General features: G+C 46.8%; 1 protein-coding gene across 7 annotated transcripts in view; it reads left to right on the top strand.

Moving 5' to 3' along the window:
* The window catches only part of LOC128343034 (complement C4-like), a 92,877-nt gene that overhangs the window by 51,423 nt on the left and 20,263 nt on the right, over nucleotides 1-21,191 (top strand). For all 7 annotated transcript variants that reach the window (XM_053291379.1, XM_053291382.1, XM_053291384.1 and 4 more), the window contains 7 exons: nucleotides 1,555-1,758; nucleotides 6,416-6,494; nucleotides 6,896-7,049; nucleotides 7,884-8,003; nucleotides 10,765-10,936; nucleotides 11,547-11,764; nucleotides 16,143-16,301. In XM_053291379.1, coding sequence (XP_053147354.1) covers nucleotides 1,555-1,758; nucleotides 6,416-6,494; nucleotides 6,896-7,049; nucleotides 7,884-8,003; nucleotides 10,765-10,936; nucleotides 11,547-11,764; nucleotides 16,143-16,301 — 1,106 coding nt within the window. The remainder of the gene's footprint in view (nucleotides 1-1,554; nucleotides 1,759-6,415; nucleotides 6,495-6,895; nucleotides 7,050-7,883; nucleotides 8,004-10,764; nucleotides 10,937-11,546; nucleotides 11,765-16,142; nucleotides 16,302-21,191) is intronic.

The following is a 21,191-nucleotide window of genomic DNA, read 5'->3' as shown; positions in this document are numbered from 1 at the left end:
CCAGACACCAGACACGCATGTGCGGCGTTTCCTCCTCCCGACGCATTCGTGACTGGTGGCAGGGCGGCGGGGCGGGGAGTGCTGCGTCTTTGCGGACGGAAAAAAAAAAATCAAATGCGAATAAAAAAATTTTTTTTTGGCAAAGGCAGGGGATTGGTGGGGGCACTTTTTGGCGCCCCCTGCCAAGTGGCGCCTGGGGCACGTGCCCCCCCTGCTCCCCCTATCGTTACGCCCCTGACTGTAGTTCTTTAACTCTTGGTTGAAATTGGGGTGGGTCGTAGCCTTTTTGAAAATCTATGCACATAAACCATGCTTACAGTATTATAACAGCATCTTGTGGGGTTTCTTTGACCCCCTAGTGCCATAAGTGCGTAGTACTTTCAGCTAACATGGAGTGCAATAGGAGTTATTGATACCCCAATATCAGTACAGTTCATCCCTCGCCAACTGCGGGGTTCCCAATCGCGGTTTTAATATTTGCAACTGAGACAGTCTCGCCAACCGTGACCCAAGTATCCACAGTCTGATGATTTTTAAATTTTTTTTATTATTTTGGCAATTTTGGGGTGGTGGTGGTGGTGGCCAAACCCTCAGGGGTTTGGTGGTGATTTCTGGGGTCCCCCCTCACTCCTCTTGCTGTCCATTGGGGATTTAAAGGGCTTCCAGGTGATTTTTGGGGTGTGTGTCATTTTTTCCTTTATTTTTAGGTCTTTTCACTACCACGATTCCCCTAACCTCCTGTTTACAATGCTTTTCAATTGCTTGTCAACTGTGAATTTGCCAACCGCCAAGGTTTTCCCAGAATAGAACCCTCATGGTTGGCGAGGGATGGCTGTATTGGTCAAAAGGGCACTTTTAAATAATGCTATATATGGGAATGGTGGATGATACACACCACAGGGCACTTAACCTCATTAGGTTTGATCCTGACCTGGAAGGTAGAGTTGCAGAACACGCCACACAAGGTTTTATTATTTTTCCCCTTCTCAAATGGGGTACATTTGACCCCGGTTTCGACCAAGGGTTATTAAGGTGAGGGATTGTCTCCTTACTGCTTTAAGCCTAGGATCTTGTTAAATAAAACTGGAACACATACACGCAGACACACTTTCCCCTCACAAGGGTTCAGATCCATGTTTGCAAGATAATAATAAATCTGGAACCTCAGCAGAATATGGGAAGAGAAAGCTGAGGAAGGCTTTATTCAAAAGAAAATAAGTGGGGTGGGGAAGGGTTAAAGTCACTCCCCTCCATTTCTTCATTCTTAAGTAGGGCCCTTCCACCCACTGCATTGGTGCCTGCAGTGGGGAAGTGGCAGGTGGCTGGACTGTTACATATGAAGTCCTTTGCAGTGCCATAGTAGTGCCACATCCCTATCCTAAATGATGCCTCTTCTTTTAGGAACTTACTGTTCAAATTCCTGTTTGGCTGCTAGAGCAGTTGCAGTCTGTAATAGCCTTCTGATGGGTATTCCATAAATTCTGGGGCACGTGCCCCTTGTGCCAGTGCTAACAATGCCGATATTGCTGAACTATCCTTTCATTTTTGCTGTAGGATCAGCTCTGATTGACACCCTGGAGAGGTCTCTGTCACCAGAGGGCCTGTCATCACTCTTTATTGTGCCAACTGGGTGTGGGGAGCAAACCATGTCAAAACTGGCCCCTGGGCTCTATGCCATGCGCTACCTAGACCAGACTGAAGGATGGTTAAATCTGCAACCAGAAAGCAAGCAAAAGGCCCTGGAAAACCTACGCATAGGTGAGTCTGTTGGATCCTCCTCCTGCTCCTCGGCCAGAGGTGCATGTAATGGTCCAGAGCTGAAACCACAGTTTATAAGCTGATTGGAAGGAGAAATGTAGGAGCGGTGTATTATTTATCTATTCATAAAATGGCTAGATATGTTCATGGAGGACAAGTTTGTCAACAATTGTCAGCCGAGACATAAACACGGGTAATTGGGTAATACAAGGGTTCTCAAAGTAAGGTCCCCAGATATTGTTGGACTGTAACTCCCATCATCTCCTGCCACAATGGCCAGCTCTTCCTTTCTGTGAAAAACTAACAGAACCCTTTCCCCATCTATTAGAAAAAAACTAATGAAAAGGTGTGGGTGGGTCATTCACCGAAAGCCAAAGCTGGTGGCAGGCAGGTGGTGCTGCAGAAATAGCTCGAGGTCCCTGCTGGCCATATGAACATGAGATCCCACTGGGGGTATGAAGATTAAGTAAGCTCCTGCTTCCTGCTTGTGCCCAAGCTCTTCACATCACACAGTTTGTTTGCCATCTGGAAGGACCCTCTGTCTCTGTCCCAATTCAGACTGCTGTGAAGTGTTTAAGGGCCCCCTCACTAGCCAGGGATGTCGCCTTTCAAATGCAGAGGAGAAGGATTTCCAGACCATTCAGGTTTTACTGAGGAAAAACCAACCAAGCATCACCACAGGATATTAGCAGGCAATCAGCTTAACAAAGTGGGATCAATGATGGGGTGGCCCTTTCATGAGGCAAGGTGAGGGGTGGTTGCCCCAGGCAGCAGATTATTGGGGCAACAGCAGGGTGGCAAGATGTCCCTTGCTGCCGCCATCACAGCAGCTCTTTGTGAACAATCTGAACCTTGCAGGGTGTGTAAAGAGAGCTTCTCCCCAAACTCCTTGCAAAGCTTGGAGTATGAGGAGAGACTCACCTTGAACAGCCTGCAAGGGTCAAATCCAGGAGCATAGCTACCACTGGATGATGGCAGACAAATATCCTTGGGGGTACTGGCCTTTGATGGTTCTGGGGAGGGCTCAGCTCTCACATCCATGAGGGGTGTAATTTTGCCAACTTTGATGCCAACTGGTCTCAGAAGATGTTGTTCTGTTCTCCTCTTCTGGTCCTGTAATCTCACATGGCTCCACATTAGAATCCTTATCTCCTGCATCTCATGGCTTGGTACAGGAAGTTTCAGATGAGTGGTTCACATTTTCCTCCTTGCTCTAGTCTTCAGCTTTGATTGATAAGCACTAGCTGTCAAACAACTATTGCTTTTCTTTCCTGGCCCTTTGGCTATCAAGCCTCTTTATAAACACTTCAAAGTGGGGATTTAGGAGGGGATGGGGGAAGGGTTAAAGTCACAACTAGGTTAATTTCCACATAGGACACATATGCCAGGCCCCTAGAGGAGTGATACAACAAGGTATATCAGAAATATAAAAGTTACAGATTTGTTCTCCCACTTTCCTAAGTTATGGCTCTAATACATAAATGTAACTAACATGGGACTCAGGACTCTACTGATCTAGCTTTCAGAGCCATGATTACAATCTGCAAGGCCATTCATGAATCTTTCAGCAACTTTGGTATGCAGCACTTTTGGTGCAATCGTTCTTCACGGCTGCTGGTATAAACAATGCCTTTATTCAAACTGAACATGAGTAAACGAAAGTTATACCAGTTCAAGAAGCCATGAGGATTGGAGTACATGTAACAAACAAAACTCTCATGACTGGGAGGGACAGGCATGGGCTATTGGTCTCTTCCAGCCTGCGAGTGCTTCATCTGCCAACTGGGTGCTTTCTTCCTCTCCTTTGCTTGGAGTGAGGGAACAAGAGAACACCCAGCTGGTGAACAAAGTGCCAGATGGCTGGGAAGGACTGAAGGGCCATGCATTGTCCTGTCCAGTGCTGGCCACATCCACTGCATCTGCATGTGTCCGATGCCAGGTCAAGGGGCGTGGCTGGCACAGGTGGGTGTGCAGCGGGTGGAGGGGGCAGTGGTAGCCACCAAGCCTGATGCACTACTGGTCAAAAGCGGTCCCAAGTTTTCATTCAAGCATGTGGAGAGAATCAGAGGATGCTGGCAACCTTCCCTCTTCCTCTCTCCCTTGCACCACTTTCAAGACTTGCAGAGGGTGAGTTCTGTGAGGAAACTGGCCACTACCAGGATCATGCCGCAAGGCTCATTTGATTATTTATTTATTTATTTTATTTTAACATATTTCCATACTGCCAAAAACTCATGTCTCTGGGCGGTTTACAACAAGCAAACAAACAAAAAGTTAAAACGATAGTTAAAATAAAATAAATGATATAGTAAAAGTTGAAACATTACAACAATTTAAAATTTAAAACATTTTAAAACGATTTTAAAACTATTAAAACAATATTTAATTAAAAGCCTGGGTGAAAGTTGTCAGAGATGGGGAGGCTATTATTTCAGCAGGGAGCACATTCCAAAGCTTTGGGGCAGCAGTGGAGAAAGCCCACCCCCGAGTAGCCACCAGATGAGCCGGTGGCAACTGCAGACGGACCTCTTCTGATGATCTCAATGGGTGTTGGGGTTCATAATGAAGAAGATGGTGGGATTCATAACAAATGGCTGCTGCATGCTGAACCAACTGCAGTTTCTGGACTACACACAAGGGCAGCCCCACATAGAGCGCATTGCAGTAATCCAGTTTGGAGGTTACCAGCATATGTACCACTATTCTGACGTAGTTTATCTCAAGAAACATATGCAGCTGGCGTATCGGCCAAAGCTGATAGAAGGCACTTCTGGGACACCTCAACCTGGGACACCAGAGAGAGGCTCGGATCCAGAAGCACCCCCAGATTGCATACCTGTTCCTTCCAAGAAAGTGTGACCCCATCCAGAACAGGCAGATCAAACTCATCTCCCGAGTTTCGACCCTGCGCAATGAGTACCTCCGTCTTATCTGGATTCAGTCTCAGTTTGTTATCCCTCATCCAGCCCATTACTGCTTCCAAGCAGGCATTCAGGGAGGATATGCCTTCTCCTGATGATGTTGACATGGAGAAATAGATTTGAGTGTCATCAGCATACTGATAACACCCAGCACCAAATCTCCGGATGATCTCTCCCAACGGTTTCATGTAGATATTAAAAAGCATTGGAGACAGTATGGAGCCCTGAGGGACCCCGTATAAAAGCTCAGATTTTGAAGAGCAACAGTCTCCAAGTGATACCATCTGGGATCTGCCAGAAAGGTAGGAGCAGAACCACTGCAAAGCGGTGCCTCCCACCCCCAACTCCCTCAGACATTCCAGAAGGATACTATGGTCGATAGTATCGAAAGCTGCCGAGAGATCCAAAAAGACCAACAGAGTGACACTTCCTCTGTCAATTCCCAATTGGAGATCATCCATCAGGCTGACCAAGGCAGTCTCCACCCCATAGCCCGCCCAAAAGCCACTTTGAAATGGGTCTAGATCAGGGATTCTTAATGTTGGGTCCCCATATGTTATTGGACTTCAACTCCCATCATCCTCAACCAAAGTCCACTGGGGCTGGGGATTATGGGAGTTGAAGTCCAAGTACATCTGGCGACCCACCATTGAGAATCCCTGGTCTAGATAATCAGTTTCCTCCAAGACTGTTTGGAGTTGGGAGGCCACCACCCTCTCAATTACCTTGCCCCGCCATGGAAGGTTGGAGACAGGCCTGTTGTTGCTCAACTTTGCGGGATCCAAGGTAGGCTTCTTCAGAAGCGATCTAGTAATTGCCTCCTTAAGACAAGGAGGCATCCTGCCCTCCCTCAGAGAAACATTTCAGATCTCTACTAGCCCTTCTACAACAACCCCCCTGCCAGATAGTATAAGCCATGTCGGGCCAGGGTCAAGAGAACAGGTGGTAGGTCGCACCATTCCAATCAGCTTGTCCACATCCTCAGGAGTCACAAACAGGAACTGATCCAACCTAATCACACAAGAGGAGTCACTGGTCACCTCCACATCAGACACTGAAGTAATTGTGGAGACGGAATTTAAGTCAACCCGAATACGACAGATTTCCCCCACAAAGAATTCATTAAACACATCACAGCGGGTATTCGATGGTTGCAGATTCTGATTCAAGGGAGGAGGGGCACATACTAGCCCTCTCACAACCCTGAACAACTCCGCCAGACGTGAACTTGCAGATGCAACATGGGTAGAAAATAATCGCTTCCTTGCCGCATGTATCAATGCCTTGCCTCTGGTGGTGCAATACCTTGGGCCGCCCCTTATAGTAGTGTGTGTGTGTGTGTGCGCGCGCGCGCATTTCTTGGTATAGTTAATAAAAAAAACTTTCGAATTCAGTCCCCAAAAACTGTGCCCGTCAACAATGGAAGAAACACTGCGTTAAGAGTTAGCATATATGTTTTGTGTTGGTCCTTGTGTATCATCTAAAGCAGGGCTGCACAACTTCTGCTCTACTGCAGATGTTAGACAACAACTCTCATGATCCCTGACTACTGGCCATTGTGGTTGGGAATGGTGGGAGCTGCAGTACAAAAACATCTGGAGGGCTGAAGTTGTGCAGCCCTGATTTAAAGCCATTGCCTTGGCAGTATAAACATCCAAATGAAATAACAGTAAGGATCTTGCAGACAGGGAGCAAAGAAAACATAGTTTTAGTCACTGTTTTCTCTCATTCCACAGGCTATGAGTCCATGTCCAGTTTTCGGAAACAAGTTGGATCATATTCAATTTGGCCTTCTTCAGTTGAAAGCAGCACCTGGTAAGACGTAGCACTGCCGAACATATGTGAACATATTCAGCTAATTTCACTGGGAAGATTGGGTATGCAAAATTTGGTATTTGTAAGTAATTAAGAAGTATGACTTTATTTTGCACAAACACACCAACTCCTCAAAACATCTATTATATATTTTGAAGAATCCCATTGGTTGGTTTGTGTGAAATAACATTTTTGCAAGGACATTCATAACATATTCTATTACAATTATTTCATTTCTTGAAATTTCCTGTAAGTTTAATCTACGCAAAATGACTTTGCCTGGTCAATGATGGACCTCAGTAATATGCTGGTTACTGTAGTAAGGTGGATACTCCCTAGACTCCTTTTTCTCAGTACCAATCCCCAACCTTGCCACTCACCCCATTATGTACTATTTTCAGGCTGACAGCTTTTGTGGTGAAAGTGTTTTCTCTGGTCCGTGAGCACCAGGCTGTGGATGAGACTGCAGTCCGTGAGTCAGTGAAGTGGCTGCTGGGAAAACAACAGTCTGATGGTTCCTTCCATGATCCAGCCCCCGTCCGTTCCTTAGGGGAGGTGAACCTTTGCACAACACTTGCTGTATGGCAGGGGTGGCTTGGGAGGGAGGGGCAAACTGGGCAACTGCCCGGAGCCCCACATTTCAGGGCCTCCCCAAATCTTGTACATTTCTTAATGGGTGATGAGCTTATAATAACATGGGCTTTAATGACTCCTGATGCAAAGTTTTTAGACTTTATTTCTTACCGTTTATTTTGTGTTTGTAAAAGGTGGTGGGTTTCTAAATGCTGAAATAGAAGATAAAATATTGCACTGTAGTTATACATGAAATATTGGTTCTGCCTGAGTGTTTTCTCTGGTAGATGTCAAGAGAAAACATATTCCCATGGCCACATGTATGGATGGATGTATTTATCATATTTCTGTACCGCCTGATATGTACATCTCTAGTCTTGAATTTGTATTTAGCATGTGTTCAAGGAAATTATCCAATTAATTTTTCAGTTGTCAACTTTTAACTTCAACTAGTTCTAAAACAAAGTTAACTAAGTTTTTTTTTTAAAATGAATAAGTTAAGAGTTAAGCATTTTCTAAAATCTGGCTACCCCAGAGTTTTTCCTGACTCTTGGGCTTCTTTGAGAAACAGAAGACTATTCAGATGTTATTTTTTAAAAGCTGTACGCAAATATAGCCATGCCAAAGTGCATCAATAGTCCCCCTGGAGTAACTCTCAACTTGGAGAGTTACAAGGAGGTCCCTCCTTCTCATAGAGTGCTTCTTAGCCCTGCCATCCTGGATCCATAGTGGGGACCATCCAAAAGCCATATTCCCTCCTGCCTGCAAAGAGGAACAGCATTCTTCAGTGAATAAATGCCATTTTTATTTCCCCAGGGAAGCCGTGTCTCCCTTACTGCATTCGTCACGATTGCACTAAAGCGAGTCTTGGTCTTATATGAGGGAGGAAATACAGATCCTAAGACGCAAGAGGAGGAGGAACAGCTCAGACAAGTGGTATGAAATGGGAGAAAGGGTGTGGCCTGGAGTAAGACTAAGTCATCAAAGAATCTGCACACAGACAATCCAAATTCTATGCCAAGAAAGTTTGCAGCCTGTATAATGCTTGCAGCTAGGTATTACACTGGCACAACCTGTGTGTCAGAATGCACCATATCTCAATAAAAGTAAGTGTCTGTGAGAGAGAGGGAAGGAGGGAGGGAGGAGGTAAGTTGCCACAAGGGCAATGAGCCATAGATTAATCAAGTATACCTGTATGTGAGCAGAAATCTAGTTAAGCTGTCAAAGTGATTTGTCAAAAAGCTGTCAAGCTGTCAAAATCAGTAATCAAAGTGCTTGATTGACAGAGTCTTTTCTCAGCCAACCAATCCTGTGCAAGTAACTCTACCTGCTTGTTCACTTCTATCCCTGGTGTGTATCACCATGAAGCCTTCTCTCCAATACTCACTGGGAAAGTCTCAATTTAGCAAATAAAACCACCATCCTTTCACCTAAAGTTTCAAGAATCTCCATCGGCAGTAATGTATCTTCTGTGATTTCATCTCCATTTGAACCATCAGCTGTCTGCAATCTCCTGCCTCCTTACATGTGGTTTATTTGCAAGCTTTGAAGGAATGAAATTCATTTAGAACTAGTTAGGACTCTTGACTGTTCGAGTTAACACTTAATGAGATCGCTAAGATGCTCATCACACACACAAACACACAGAACTATGGACAACAGTCACTAGGGGGCGCAGTTCTGAAGCTGGGACTGGGAGAGCCAGGAATGTATGAGGGGTCACACCAGGAAGGGGTCACACCCAGCTTTTAGTTCACATCTCCTCCAGAATGGAAGGGGTGCGTTCATTTATTGGCCAAATTTACCCTGAAGTCCCTGCAAACTATCGGGGAGCATTTCACACAATTTGGCACTTCGCACACAAACCTTTCAGTAAGCCCATGGTAAAGGGCCTGGAGCTTTCCCTGCTGTCTGGGAAAACTCCAGGGCACATAGGCAGTCAGGCGGGACCAAGCAGGCTCAAGACAGAAGTTGAAAGCCAGTAATATACCAGAGGTCAACCCAAAGAGCCATCAGGGTGCTTTCCAGATTACACTCCGTTCAGCAGGAAATGGCTTCGGCTTGGCAGGATTGTTTTGAAAACTTAAATAGCTTGCGCAACTTTCCTACAATGGGAAAATGCAGCTGTTTTTTGCGACGCACATGCAACATTGTAGGACTAAAGCACAACGGATAAAATTTGAAAGAAGGCATCGGAAATGTGAACGGCACCTTGCTGACAGAGCAGGGGCTGTGATGCCGAAACACAAGCAGTACGGAAGCACACTTAATGGACACTTAGTGACACCGTTGTAGCATGTAATCTGGGAAGCACCTAGGAGCAGTGGTGTAACGTGGTCTGAACGAGCCTATGTTCAAGAATTTAACATAGACCTCCCACCCACCCCTGCTTGCTTGCTTGCTTCCTTCCTTCCTTCCTTCCTTCCTTCCTTCCTTCATTTTCTTTTTTGCAGCACCATAGGCACCACAATTTTTTCTGATGCTGTTTTTCCTTGCTGGCTGGTTGTTAGTCGCCTTGCTTCACCGCTCACTCACCTGCCTGCCACTGCCGTCGATACCCATGGCCCTGCCCCCCCCCGGCCGCTTCCTCACCCCCTGGATTACTGTCTGCCTCTGTGGCTAACGACTACAGTCCCCACATGTGGCAGCTCCAGCAATCTGAGCCCCTGCACCATCTTGGAAGGCCTCGACAGAGGCACTTGCCAGATTAGACCCTGCAACGGGGTGACGTTGGATCTCGGAAGTGTGCTTCCACAATTCCTGTGTTGTGACACCGCAGACCCTACACGGACAGCAGGGTGCCGTTCACATTGCCAGTGCCTTGTCTCAAATTTAATCACTGCAATATAGAGCTAGGACGTTGTATATCCGGCATAAGGAAATTGCTGTTTGGGGGGGTTGTTAGTTTCCACGAGACTGCTCCCCCTGCTGTTTACGTTTTCAGTGTGACTTGCCTGAACGAAGGCATTATAGGAGGCATTTTGCTGCTGTTCTAGCAGCTAGTCTGGAAGGCACCAGTGTGTTGGGAAGTGTGGCTTTTCCAAGTGCTTTCCTCATAGAGCTCTTAAGAGAGGACTCCATCTATCTTAAAGGGCCCTCCCAGCACTGAGAAAAGCACAGTACTTTGAGGATGTCAGCACAGTGGGAAATGGCTCTTAAACAGAATGTGGGATTTTTTATTATTATTATTATTATTATTATTATTATTATTATTGCCAAAGTGGCCCCCACTTGAAAAATAGTGAAGATCACTGCATTATGCAGAATGCTGGAGCACCCCAGAGTTCCAATCACCAAAAAAATCTGACCACTAGTGCAGTGTTTGTCTTTGCAAACGCTCTAGTCATGAACAGTATAGGGGCCTGGCTTCAGAGTGCATTTCTGGAGATGCTGCACTTGTGTGGTTTGGTGACAATCTACAGCAGTCAATGAAACAACTGCGTGTTTTTTCAAGCTGTGTTCATTCTGACTTGAAAAAACACAGTTGTTTCCTCATGGACCGTTTGCAGATGACCAGCAGATGACGCTAAGAATATTATACAATGCCCTGTGTGGATTTCCCTTTTTAAAAAAAATTGTAATTTGCTTAAGTTGGAATATGTCACTGTCTATAAAAGACCATGCTCTCTAGGTTGAAACCTGCTGGGGGTTAGCACTGAGGAATGTCCCTCTCCATATCTGTCTCTTTCTCTCTCAGCAACAGAGCATCGCTAAGGCTACGTCTTTCCTCACCCACTCACTGGACGATTCATCTTTGGGTCCCTACCCGATCGCCATTTCCAGTTATGCCCTCTCACTTGCTTCTGACAACCAAGCAGCCATTGCTGCTGCTGATGCCCGCCTGAAGGAACTTGCTATACAGGACAAAGGTACTGGCTCTAGAGTTCTGACTCCTACTTAAACGCTGCATATAATCTTGTGGGTCAAGTTGGGTGGATGGGGCTTTTCACAACAGCCCCAAGGCAGTAAAATCGCAATGAAAGCAATTCAGAACATAGCAAAGATCATAAAAAGGAAGGAAGAATGGACAATAAAGAATACTAAGTGCCGCATCAGGACAGCAATGATGACAAGAGGCCTCATCTGGATGGCTGTTAAATGCCTGGGAAAATAGATAGGCTCTTAAAGCTTTCCTCAAGGCTGGCAAGGAAGGGCCTTCTCAGATCCCTTGTGGTATGAAGTTCTGGAGGCTGGGGCATCAACCAAGAGACCCTGCCCCACAAGCATGCCAGTTGGGCCTTGGTGAAGGACAGTAACAAGGCAGAGCCCGTTGGGAAGATCTTAATAGGTGGGCAGAAATACTTGACAATAGGAGGCATCCAGATCCTTCAGGTATCCAGGTCCCAAGCCAAACAGGGCTTTAAAGGTAACCTGGAAAGAGATGGGGAATTGCCTCCCACCTCCCTGGTACCTACTGTAGCAGGCAAGCAGTATTGCCACCAATTATTACATTGTGTTATCTTACGCTTGTGCCTTCAGTCAACAACACAATGATGTTCTGGGCAGTGGAGGAAAAGGACCGACGGTTGGCCGAGCAGCCCTCTGGCCAAGTGGAACCGGCTTCAGCCTTCACGGTGGAGGCCACCAGCTATGCCCTCCTCCACCTAGTGATGCAAAATGACACCACAGAAGCTGCCAAAGTGGCTCGGTGGCTGATGGAGCAGAGGAACTATGGGGGAGGCTTCCGATCAACCCAGGTACTGTGACCACAATGGCTACCTTTTCCAAAAGGGGTAGTGGTGGGATGTTGGAATTGGGGCTAAGGACAGAAAGTGGGGTTTTTCTTTTTCTTTCTTTAAGAAGGGAGCAGCTTGGTCTGAGATAGAGGCAAAGAGGGTGGCTGGTGATCATGACTTCAGGGCTCTTCCTGGGAGGTAGGCTTGCTTCAAGACTTGCCAAGAGTGAGTGGAAGGCAATGCAACCTCTGGCCCCAGTAGCCATTCAGCATAGGACTAGTTTGCACATGCAACATAGGAACATAGGCAGCTGCCATGTACCAAGTCAAACCATTGGTCCATCTAGCTTAGCATTGTCTGCACAGACTGGCAGCCAGCGTCTTCTCCAAGGTTACAGGCAGGAGTCTATCTCAGCCCGATCTTGGAGATGCCAGGGAGGGAACTTGGAACTTTCTGCCTGCAAGCATGCAGGTCAGGCGTGGAGCCAGTCGAGCGGAGGCCTGGGTCCAGCCCCGCCCGGCAGCCCCTCTGCTGACGTCTCGTGTGCGTGACATCATGCATACGGGGTGTGCCCTGAACGAACCCCCTGCCCCTTCCCGGGCTACCAGGAGCCCGGAGCGCTTGCCGATCTTTTTCAGGCAGCATTTTCTGCCTCAAAGCGTCTATTCTCCTTTCTTTCCCGGAGAGAAAGGGAGAATAGATGCTTTCAGGCAGCAAGCACTGCCTGAAATGACAGGCAAAGGCTCGCTCGGGCTCTTTGGAGCTTAAGACCACACCTAGGGGTGTGTCCAAACCGGTCCGGAGGCCATTCTAAAGAATGGCCGAACTGCCGGACCGGTTCGGACCTGGCTGGTTCGGGTCTGGGTGGGGGGTATTTCTTTAAGGGCAGGAGGGCTTGCTTACCCCTCCTGCCTCCTTGCCACCTCCAGCGCCCGTATTTCAGAGAGTAACGGGGCGCTGGAAACCAGCCGCCCCCCCGCCGCCGCCCCCCCCCGCCGCGAACAGATTAAGCCAAAAACTAACACTGCCGCCGTCGCCCGCCAGCCCTCCCTCCCTCCCAGCTGCCCGCCCGCCCGCCCGAGTCCTCACCATGCTGCTGAAAACAAAGAGAGGAGCTACTGAACAGAGCTCCTCTCTCTTTCAAGTCCTGTAGGCTACTGAGGCTTTGCACGCGCACATGCGCGCGCCGCAAAGGACTTGATCACCAGAGGCCCGGTCTACCCGCCGGGAAAAGGCCGGGTAGACCGGGCCTCCGATCGCCCCAAGGGAATGTTTTACAGTGCTCACATGTAGTCTCCCATTTGAGTGCAAACCAGGGCACTTAGCAACCCCTGCTTAGCAAAGGGGACAGTTCATGCTTGTTATGACAAGACCAGCTCTCCTCCCAGAATGAGATGGTAGACTGGACTAGAGGTACAAAAGAGTTGCAGGTAGAAAAGAGTCATATTTCTACCATTAAACAAAGAAAAAGAGGAAGGGAAAAATAAAGCTTTCTTCTTGCAAAGAGTTTCTAACTCAGCAGGCAGTGGGCTGCGCTAGGACATTTTCTCTTATGTTGGTGGTGGTTTTCTTTTTAGCACGCAGCAAGTTTTATCTCTGTATTTTAGTGTGTGGGGAGTATTCAGAAATGCTGCCGGCCTGCAATCGGAAGTGGTACACTTGGTGCTAGCATCGCATTCTGCTGCATTCATGCTGCTCCAGAGGATTAGGGAGGGATGATGGGAGTTGTAGTCCAGCAACATAAGAACATAAGAACAGCCCTGCTGGATCAGGCCCAAGTCCCACCTAGTCCAGCATCCTGTTTCACACAGTGGCCCACCAGATGCTGCTGGGAGCCACAGGCAGGAGGTGAGGGCATGCCATCTCCCTGCTGTTACTCCCCTGCAACTGGTACTCAGAGGCATCCTGCCTTTGAGGCTGGAGGTGGCCCACAGCCCTCCGACTAGTAGCTGTTGATAGACCTCTGCTCCATGAAGTTATCCAAACCCCAATTAAAGCTATCCAGGTTGTTGGCTGTCACCACATCTTGTAGCAGAGAATTCCACAAGTTGATTATGCGTTATATGAAAAATTACTTCCGTTTGCTGGTCCTAGATTTCCTGGCAATCAGTTTCATGGGATGACCCCTGGTTCTAGTGTTATGTGAGAGGGAGGAGAATTCCTCTCTATCCACTTTCTCCACACCACGCAGGATTTTATAGACCTCTATCATGTCACCCCGCAGTCATCTTTTTTCTAAACTAAATAGCCCCAGGTGTTGTAGTCTTGCCTCATAAGAAAGGTGCTCTAGGCCCCTGATCATCTTGGTTGCCCTCTTCTGCACCTTTCCCAGTTCTACAATGTCCTTTTTTAGATGTGGTGACCAGAACATCTGGGGAACCAAGGCTGGGAACCCCTGGACTAAGCGACAGACATGGAGCCATTTCACATGTTACACAGAATGAAGTGGTAGATGAGAACGGGAGGCAGGTAGAATTCTGAACTGTGCCACTTCAGGGGAGGGGCCATATTTTGTAATGCTCCCCTAAGGAAAAAAGCTGCTTCCCTGTAGTATGTGGACACATCAGGGAGAAAGATTCAGCATAATCCTCTATCTGCTGTGTGAGTTTACTACTTGCCAGAAATTTGTTTTTCTGTGGAAGACCATTAAAAAATGACACCAGCCAGTCTCCCTGCCGGCCAAAGTGCTGGAGTCCAAAATTTTGTCACTTTGGTCTGCTGCCCCATTTCTGTGCAATAAGTAGAATGAGAACAGCCCACTGAAGAAGAAAAACTAGAGGTGAGGGATGCGCAGAACGTTTCGAGGTCAGAATGTTCCACCTTGAAACGGGCTGTTTCGAGCATTCCAAACTTGGAACAGAACACAGCTAAAAAGGGGGCCTGTTCAGAGCTCAGAGTGGAACGACCCATTCCAAGGGTGGAATCCAAAATGGCGCTTGCAATGGGTTTGGGCCATTCTGACAGAATGGGGCTGTTCTGTCAGAACAACTGGCTCGGTCGGTTTCGCCAGAACGTTTTGTGTGTTTTGCATTCTTTTCTGAGCTTGGAACGGAACGCAAAATGCATTCACTTCATGCACACCCCTCAAGTAGATTATTAGAATAGTATCAGTATCAGTATCAGTATCTATCTATCTATCTATCTATTTATTTATTTATTTATTCGATTTCTATACCACCCTTCTCAAAAATGGCTCAGGGTGGTTTACGCAGAGAAATAACAAATAAATAAGATGGATCCCTTTCCCCAAAGGGCTCACAATCTAAAAAGAGTCAAGATAGACACCAGCAACAGTCACTGGAGGTAATAAGGCCAGTTATTCTCCCCCTACTAAATAAAGAGAGTCACCACATTAAAAGGTGCCTCTTTGCCAAGTTAGCAGGGGTTAGGGTAAGGGCTAGAAACCAAAACTTGTGGCCAATAGCTGTGGTTGCTACTTGCTGGGTCCCAAACTAGTGAAGGAGACCTTTGAGCTTGAGAATGCTACCATTCTTATTTATGCTGAGCCTGAAGCCTACTGACCCAGTTGGAGGAGGTTGAGTGGGAATGCTCCTCCACAAGGCAGGGCAAGAAAGTCTCTTGCAGGCACGAGGAGGGGAGCAGGGGCCCCTCTGCTACCATGGGTGGCACCCCACAGGCCTTCCTGCTGCCTACTCTCCTCTCCCTATTGGGACATCCTGTTCATTTTCCTCTCCTCACCCTACTGGGGCATGTCTCTCTCCCCCCACCCTTTCCCCCATGATATACTACTACAGATATTTATATACCACTCTTCAAACAAAGTTCTCAAAGCAGTTTACATAGAAAAAGAAATAATACAGAAATAAGGTGGTCCCCTCTCCCCAAAGAAGGGCTGCCCTTCTAAAAAGAAATTTAAGGCAGACCCCAGCAACAGCCACAGGGGGGGATGCTGTGCTAGGGCTGGATAGGGCCAGTTGCTCTCCCCCTGCAAAATACAAGAGAAACACCACTTTACAAGTTATCTCTTTGCTCAGTTAGCAGGGGCACTAATATGAGATGAGCTAGGAATCTCCCTGCTGCCACTGCCTGGTTTGGCGGCACAGTCTGAGAGGACTAGCATATTGGCAGAATGGCCGGGGAATGCTGAGCACCTACCTGCAGAGTTCTTGGATTGCTCTTGAGACTAGTGTTGGTTGAGTCAGAGCGAGGAGAAATGGTTGCGTCTGAAGCACGCGGTGCAGACCTGGCACCTGCACGGCGAGAGCAGCATGCTCACTTCTGGCACTGTGTTCCATCAGGAGTGGGAAGCTTGGTCCCCTTCCGCAGCCATTAGTGGTCCCCCTCTCTTTCTCCCTGCCCGCCATTAGTTCAGTACAGAGGCCCAGGCATCCATGCGTCTCTCAGAGAAGCTAGGTTTTTCTGTCTGCATCTCTTTCAGGACACAGCAGTGGCACTGGAAGCTCTCACGCAGTATTGGATCAGCACCTTCAGGAAGGAAGTCAATGAACTGGAGGTGACCCTCACCACCCCTGGGAAAACCAAGCCAGTAAAACTTTCATGTGGAAGGTCCAACGATCCAGTCCAGGAAGAGCTGCAGGTACGCAAATCCGTGTTGCCTTTTGCTGGCAGTGGGTGCTTTTGTTCCCATTCCGTTCCTCTGGTTAGTTGATTTCCCATAGGAAGCTGCGTTATACTGAGTCAGACCATTGTCTACTACACTGATTGGCAGTGGCTCTTCAGGGTTTCAGGCTGGAGACTTTCCCATTCCTACCTAGTGATGCTGCCAGGGAATCTGGGACCTGCGTGCAAACCATGTGCCCTACTACTGAGCTCCAGATGAACATAGGAAGCTGCCTTTGGTCTACCTAGCTCAGTGTCGTCTACATTGACTGGCAGTGGCTCTCCATGGTTTCCAGGAAATATTTCCCATCCCTACCTGGGGAATGCCAGGAATTGAATCAGGAACTTTCTGCAGGCAAAGCAGATGCTCGTCCACCTGAGTTACAACCCTTTCTTGGACAGGCCTACTAATCAAAGTGGTGTGTCTTCTGCACAAAGAAAAAAAACATGCCCAAGTTAATTTGGATTCCCTTGTCAGAATGAACTATGCAAATCAAGCAATTTTATGTTTTTTGTCGAATTTGCATTCTGTATTTTTGCTTCGGAGAGCAAATCTGTACAGGTTGCTGAGTTCCTTGTGCAGTGTTTGGTTGCTTTGAAGCAGAATTTTGATTCCCTTGCCTGCTTGGAGAACACAGAGTATATGCAACCTTGACTATAAGGATTAGAAAGCTGGCTTTTTTAAACAAAAGAAGAAGAAAAAAACACCCCTCAGATTCTCAGGGCACTGCCATTCAGCACTAGGTTTTGACATTTGCATGGCAATCTGAGGACGTGCCAAATTTATACCACTCTGCTGATAATGTTGGGTTACTGTTGGCAAGAATTGCATTCATGATCTTGGAAGAACCTCTGCTCTACTTGCCAGCAGTTTGATACTCCCCCAAAGAATGCTTCCATTTTGCTTTGCAACTCAGAGCTGGTGACTCCTCCTAACAGAGACAGGGTTTAATGGAGACAGGACTGAATTTTAACATCTTGTCTCCCAGTGGCATAGTGATGTTGGCAGCGGCCAGTGGCTAGATTTGTGTGGGTGTGGCCCCCACTGCTTGCCTCCATGCCCACCACTCAGCCACTCCATGCCCACCCATCACCACCGCCGGCATTGCTATCTAATGAAGTCACCACCCCAGCACAAATCCATCCCGGCAAGAACAGGTGCCAGAGTGGTGACATCATTAGACTGGGTCACTAGTGTCACCAGCAGCAGTGAGTGAATGGCCAAGCAGTGGGCATCATCATCATCATCATCATCATCATTGAGGAGAGTGGTGGGCAGGCAGGCGATACGCACCGGGATACACACCAAGAGGTATGTGGTGGCTCCCCTCCCGGCAGCCCATGTGCTCTGCACATCGCCACTCAAATTGTGAATCTGCTCCTTCCGTCTCCTCCACTTAGTGAATCTTCTTATACTACCTTCAACAGGGCATCAGGGATTTGTGTGTGTGTGTGTGTGTGTTCTGCTGTTTTTGTAGGATCTGTAAGCCTTTTCTTTCCCCCAGTCACTTCCCTGCATCTCAAACATGTAGGAAGGTGGTGACATCATTCTTTTTGGAGTTTTCACAATTGTTGAAATTCCTTACAAGCATCCAGAGGCTTTTCTGAGTCCCCCAAGAAGGCCTATGCCATTGAGCATTTTGTATCAAAATAACTGAGCAATGAAAAGAAATGTTTATTTCACAGAAACAGGTCAAATCCCCCACTGAATGCAAAGAATATCATCTGAGACATTTACACACATGGCTTTTAGCTCGCATCTCCTCCGGAATGGAGGGTGTGATTTCACGTATCAGATGGATTTACCCCGAAGTCACAGCGGGCTATCGGGGACTAGTTCACACATGACTCTGGCTTTCCTTGAATTGGGCTATGCATTCTAGCTTAGCCTGAATTATGTCCAGGGTAAAAAAAAATCCTCTATTTGCAGCAGCTATTTCTGGAAAAGGTGAGGTTTCTGGTAAGTAAGTAACTTTATTACGATCGTAGATCAGAAAGTACAACAACAGAAAAGAGGGGAAAGAAGAGAGAAAAAAGAAAAGAAAAAATATTACATGAGACTAGAGTGTATAGTACAAACAATGTAGCAAAACCTAGCCACATTGAAGGTAATCTCTTTACAAAAATTGGATAGCAAAAACTCTAAGTAAAATACATCAGAGTGCCCTGGAAACTTCCCCAAGAGAGGAGAAATTAGTTTTAAACGAGCATCACTATAAAATTTACAATATAAAATAACATGAGGGGTAGTTTTGAGGTTTCTGGTATGCCCCGATACTTCTCCGTGATGTGTGCAGGGGCCATTGCCAATAAATCGGCTTTTTTCAAAACTTGCACTTTCGTGTTATGTTTTAAGAAATATTTGCTGGGTGGATTTGCAGAACGCCAAGAGTCAGCAGAGGGCGCTGCTTGGCAACTTGTCTCTCTTGTCTGCTTTCCCTACTGTGGCTAACTTTGCTTGGGAAGAATCCAAGCTGTTATTGAAATGGGCTAAATTGAGAGCCCTTTCGGAATCTGTAATAAGAGAAATATAGCAAAGGCCTTTGGACACTGGAAGTACTGCTTGCTGAATACTTCTTCAAGGCTGCCTTCCTTCCCCCTCCCACATAGCCTGCCTTTTCCCAGCAAGCCAGCTAGAAACCAAAGGCAGGAGGGGAGAGAAACTACCTGTGATCAATCATGCAGCTTTGACAGTGTTTACCTAGGATGAATCCTGGGCAAAACCGAGCCAGCCACACATGCTTTTGTTGGCGATGGGGAGGGAGGCAGTGTTGTGGTGCAGGGAGCACAACTTTCGCAGGTAGGCTTTGGGCAGCGGGAGATGGCGTTTGCTTCTGGCTGTGTTAAAAAAGTTCGGTGGATCTAGAAAATCCATTCCAGGCTGGGCTCAGAGAACAGTGCTGGCAGGTGGTGGTGGTAACCCTTATAAAGAAAGGATTGGTGCAAGGTTCGTTTGTGGTGGAGGGGCTAATGGAGGGGGCGGTTTTTGAGCTAAATTTTCAAAAATGAGAGGTGCCAGACTCAAGTCCGGGATTTGGTTGTGACCACAACAGCACTCTGCACATGCTTAGAGGGGCTCCCCCCCACCTTGCTTCACATAGCTTGGAATGGTTCTAGGTGGACCCTAGTACTAATTAAGCCCTGTTGAAATGTGAATTGGCAAGAAGTCAGGTCAGCCCAGGCTAGTGTCTCTCCAACTTCCTATTCATTTTTGCAAGCCAAGAAAGGAAACTTTGGGATAATTCATGTGTGTGGTGGGGGAGGAATCGCTGAAAAATAGAGCTCATTGATTTTGTTCACACAAATAAATTATCCTAGAGGATTCCTCAGTTGTTATGCATGCCTTAAGGATAAAAATGACCCCCCAAAATTTGGGTTAAGCATTCTGTTGTTTTGATTAGTCAATCTTGTGGAATGCCAACTGTCAAACAAACAAACAAACAAACAAAAAGGTCTCTTGCCTCCTCCTCTGGGATGTGATTGGTTGGAGGAAAAAACCTGGAGCAAGCTGTGGGAATGCACACAGGGAAAAGATCTGCATAGAATGTCTGGATAACCCCTGCTAACTTGGCAAAGAGGCACCTTTTAACGTGGTGGTTCTCTTTATTTAGCAGGGGGAGAGCAACTGGCCCTATTCACCCCCAGCACAGTACCTCCAGTGACTGTTGCTGGTGTCTATCATGTTTCTTTTAGATTGTGAGCCTAATAATAATAATAATAATAATAATAATAATAATAATAATACCCCCAGTGAGGCACTACCTTGGCGTAGTTGTGGGGCTTGCGTGCTCTGAGGAAGGTAAGAGCTATGCCAGAGGTCCAATCATACTGGACAGGTCTCACCAGAGGAGCTAGACAAAGAGTGCCTCTCCCATCAACAATATGGTGAGACGTAACTTTAATAAATCTATACCGGATTGGTCGTCGCCTGGGTCAACAAGGACTGCGCCAGGTGCTGGAGTCCCTGGACATCTGGTGGCAAGTGGGCAACAGGACTCAGGATCTTCAGTTGAGCAACCAGGGCTGGAGACTGCAAGGTTACTGGAAGAAACATCGCTTAACCGGAAAAAAATATACGAAAAATGCCAACAAGGAAATAATGATCTGCTATTACAAGTCTAGTCCAACTAGAAGAGGTTATTTAAAAAGAATGTACCAAATTTGGAAAGAGAAGCATCCAGATACAGAAATAACAGAACAAAGGCTAGCAGACCAGAGAAGATTCATAATAAGAAATAAAGTATTCACAGGAGTTGAGCTGGAAGAACTGCAAAGAGCAACACAGGCTCAAGATATGGAAGAAGAATTACCACCAACTGAAGAAGTTGCTCAGGCGCAGGTGGAGGAGGTGTTGGAAATCGAGGATGCCACTGTTGCTGAACTGTTTCAAAATCAAAACCAGGCAACCTCCCCTTTGCCTTCACCTCAAAAACCTGAATGCCGTTTAACAGAAAAGCAACAAGAACTAAAGCACAAAATAACTGAGCACATGAACCAAACAACCACCAGGGTTCAACTTCCAGCCCTAAAAACAGTTGCCAAAAAACAACTTGCTCAGGCATTAAAAGATGTCAATGCTGCACTTGCAGAAACAACAACCAATAATTTGCAAGAAGCAAACCAACTAACATACAGTGCAGCAACAATAACAACACAAGAGCTCGGCTATAAGATCAATGGAACTGTAAAAAAAGAAAGTAGTACATCACCTAAATGGAAGATTAGATTAGAAACTAAAATCTCCAGGCTTAGATCAGATGCTAGTAACTTGAAAGATATGAAAGACAAGAAGCTGAAGAATGAAAACACCAAACAGTATCTGATCCAAAAAATACCACCTAGATTCAAGGAGAATTAGAGAAGTCCT

Source organism: Hemicordylus capensis, chromosome 2 (assembly GCF_027244095.1).
Source record: "Hemicordylus capensis ecotype Gifberg chromosome 2, rHemCap1.1.pri, whole genome shotgun sequence".
Lineage (NCBI taxonomy): Eukaryota > Metazoa > Chordata > Lepidosauria > Squamata > Cordylidae > Hemicordylus > Hemicordylus capensis.
This window is presented reverse-complemented; position numbering and strand designations above follow the sequence as displayed.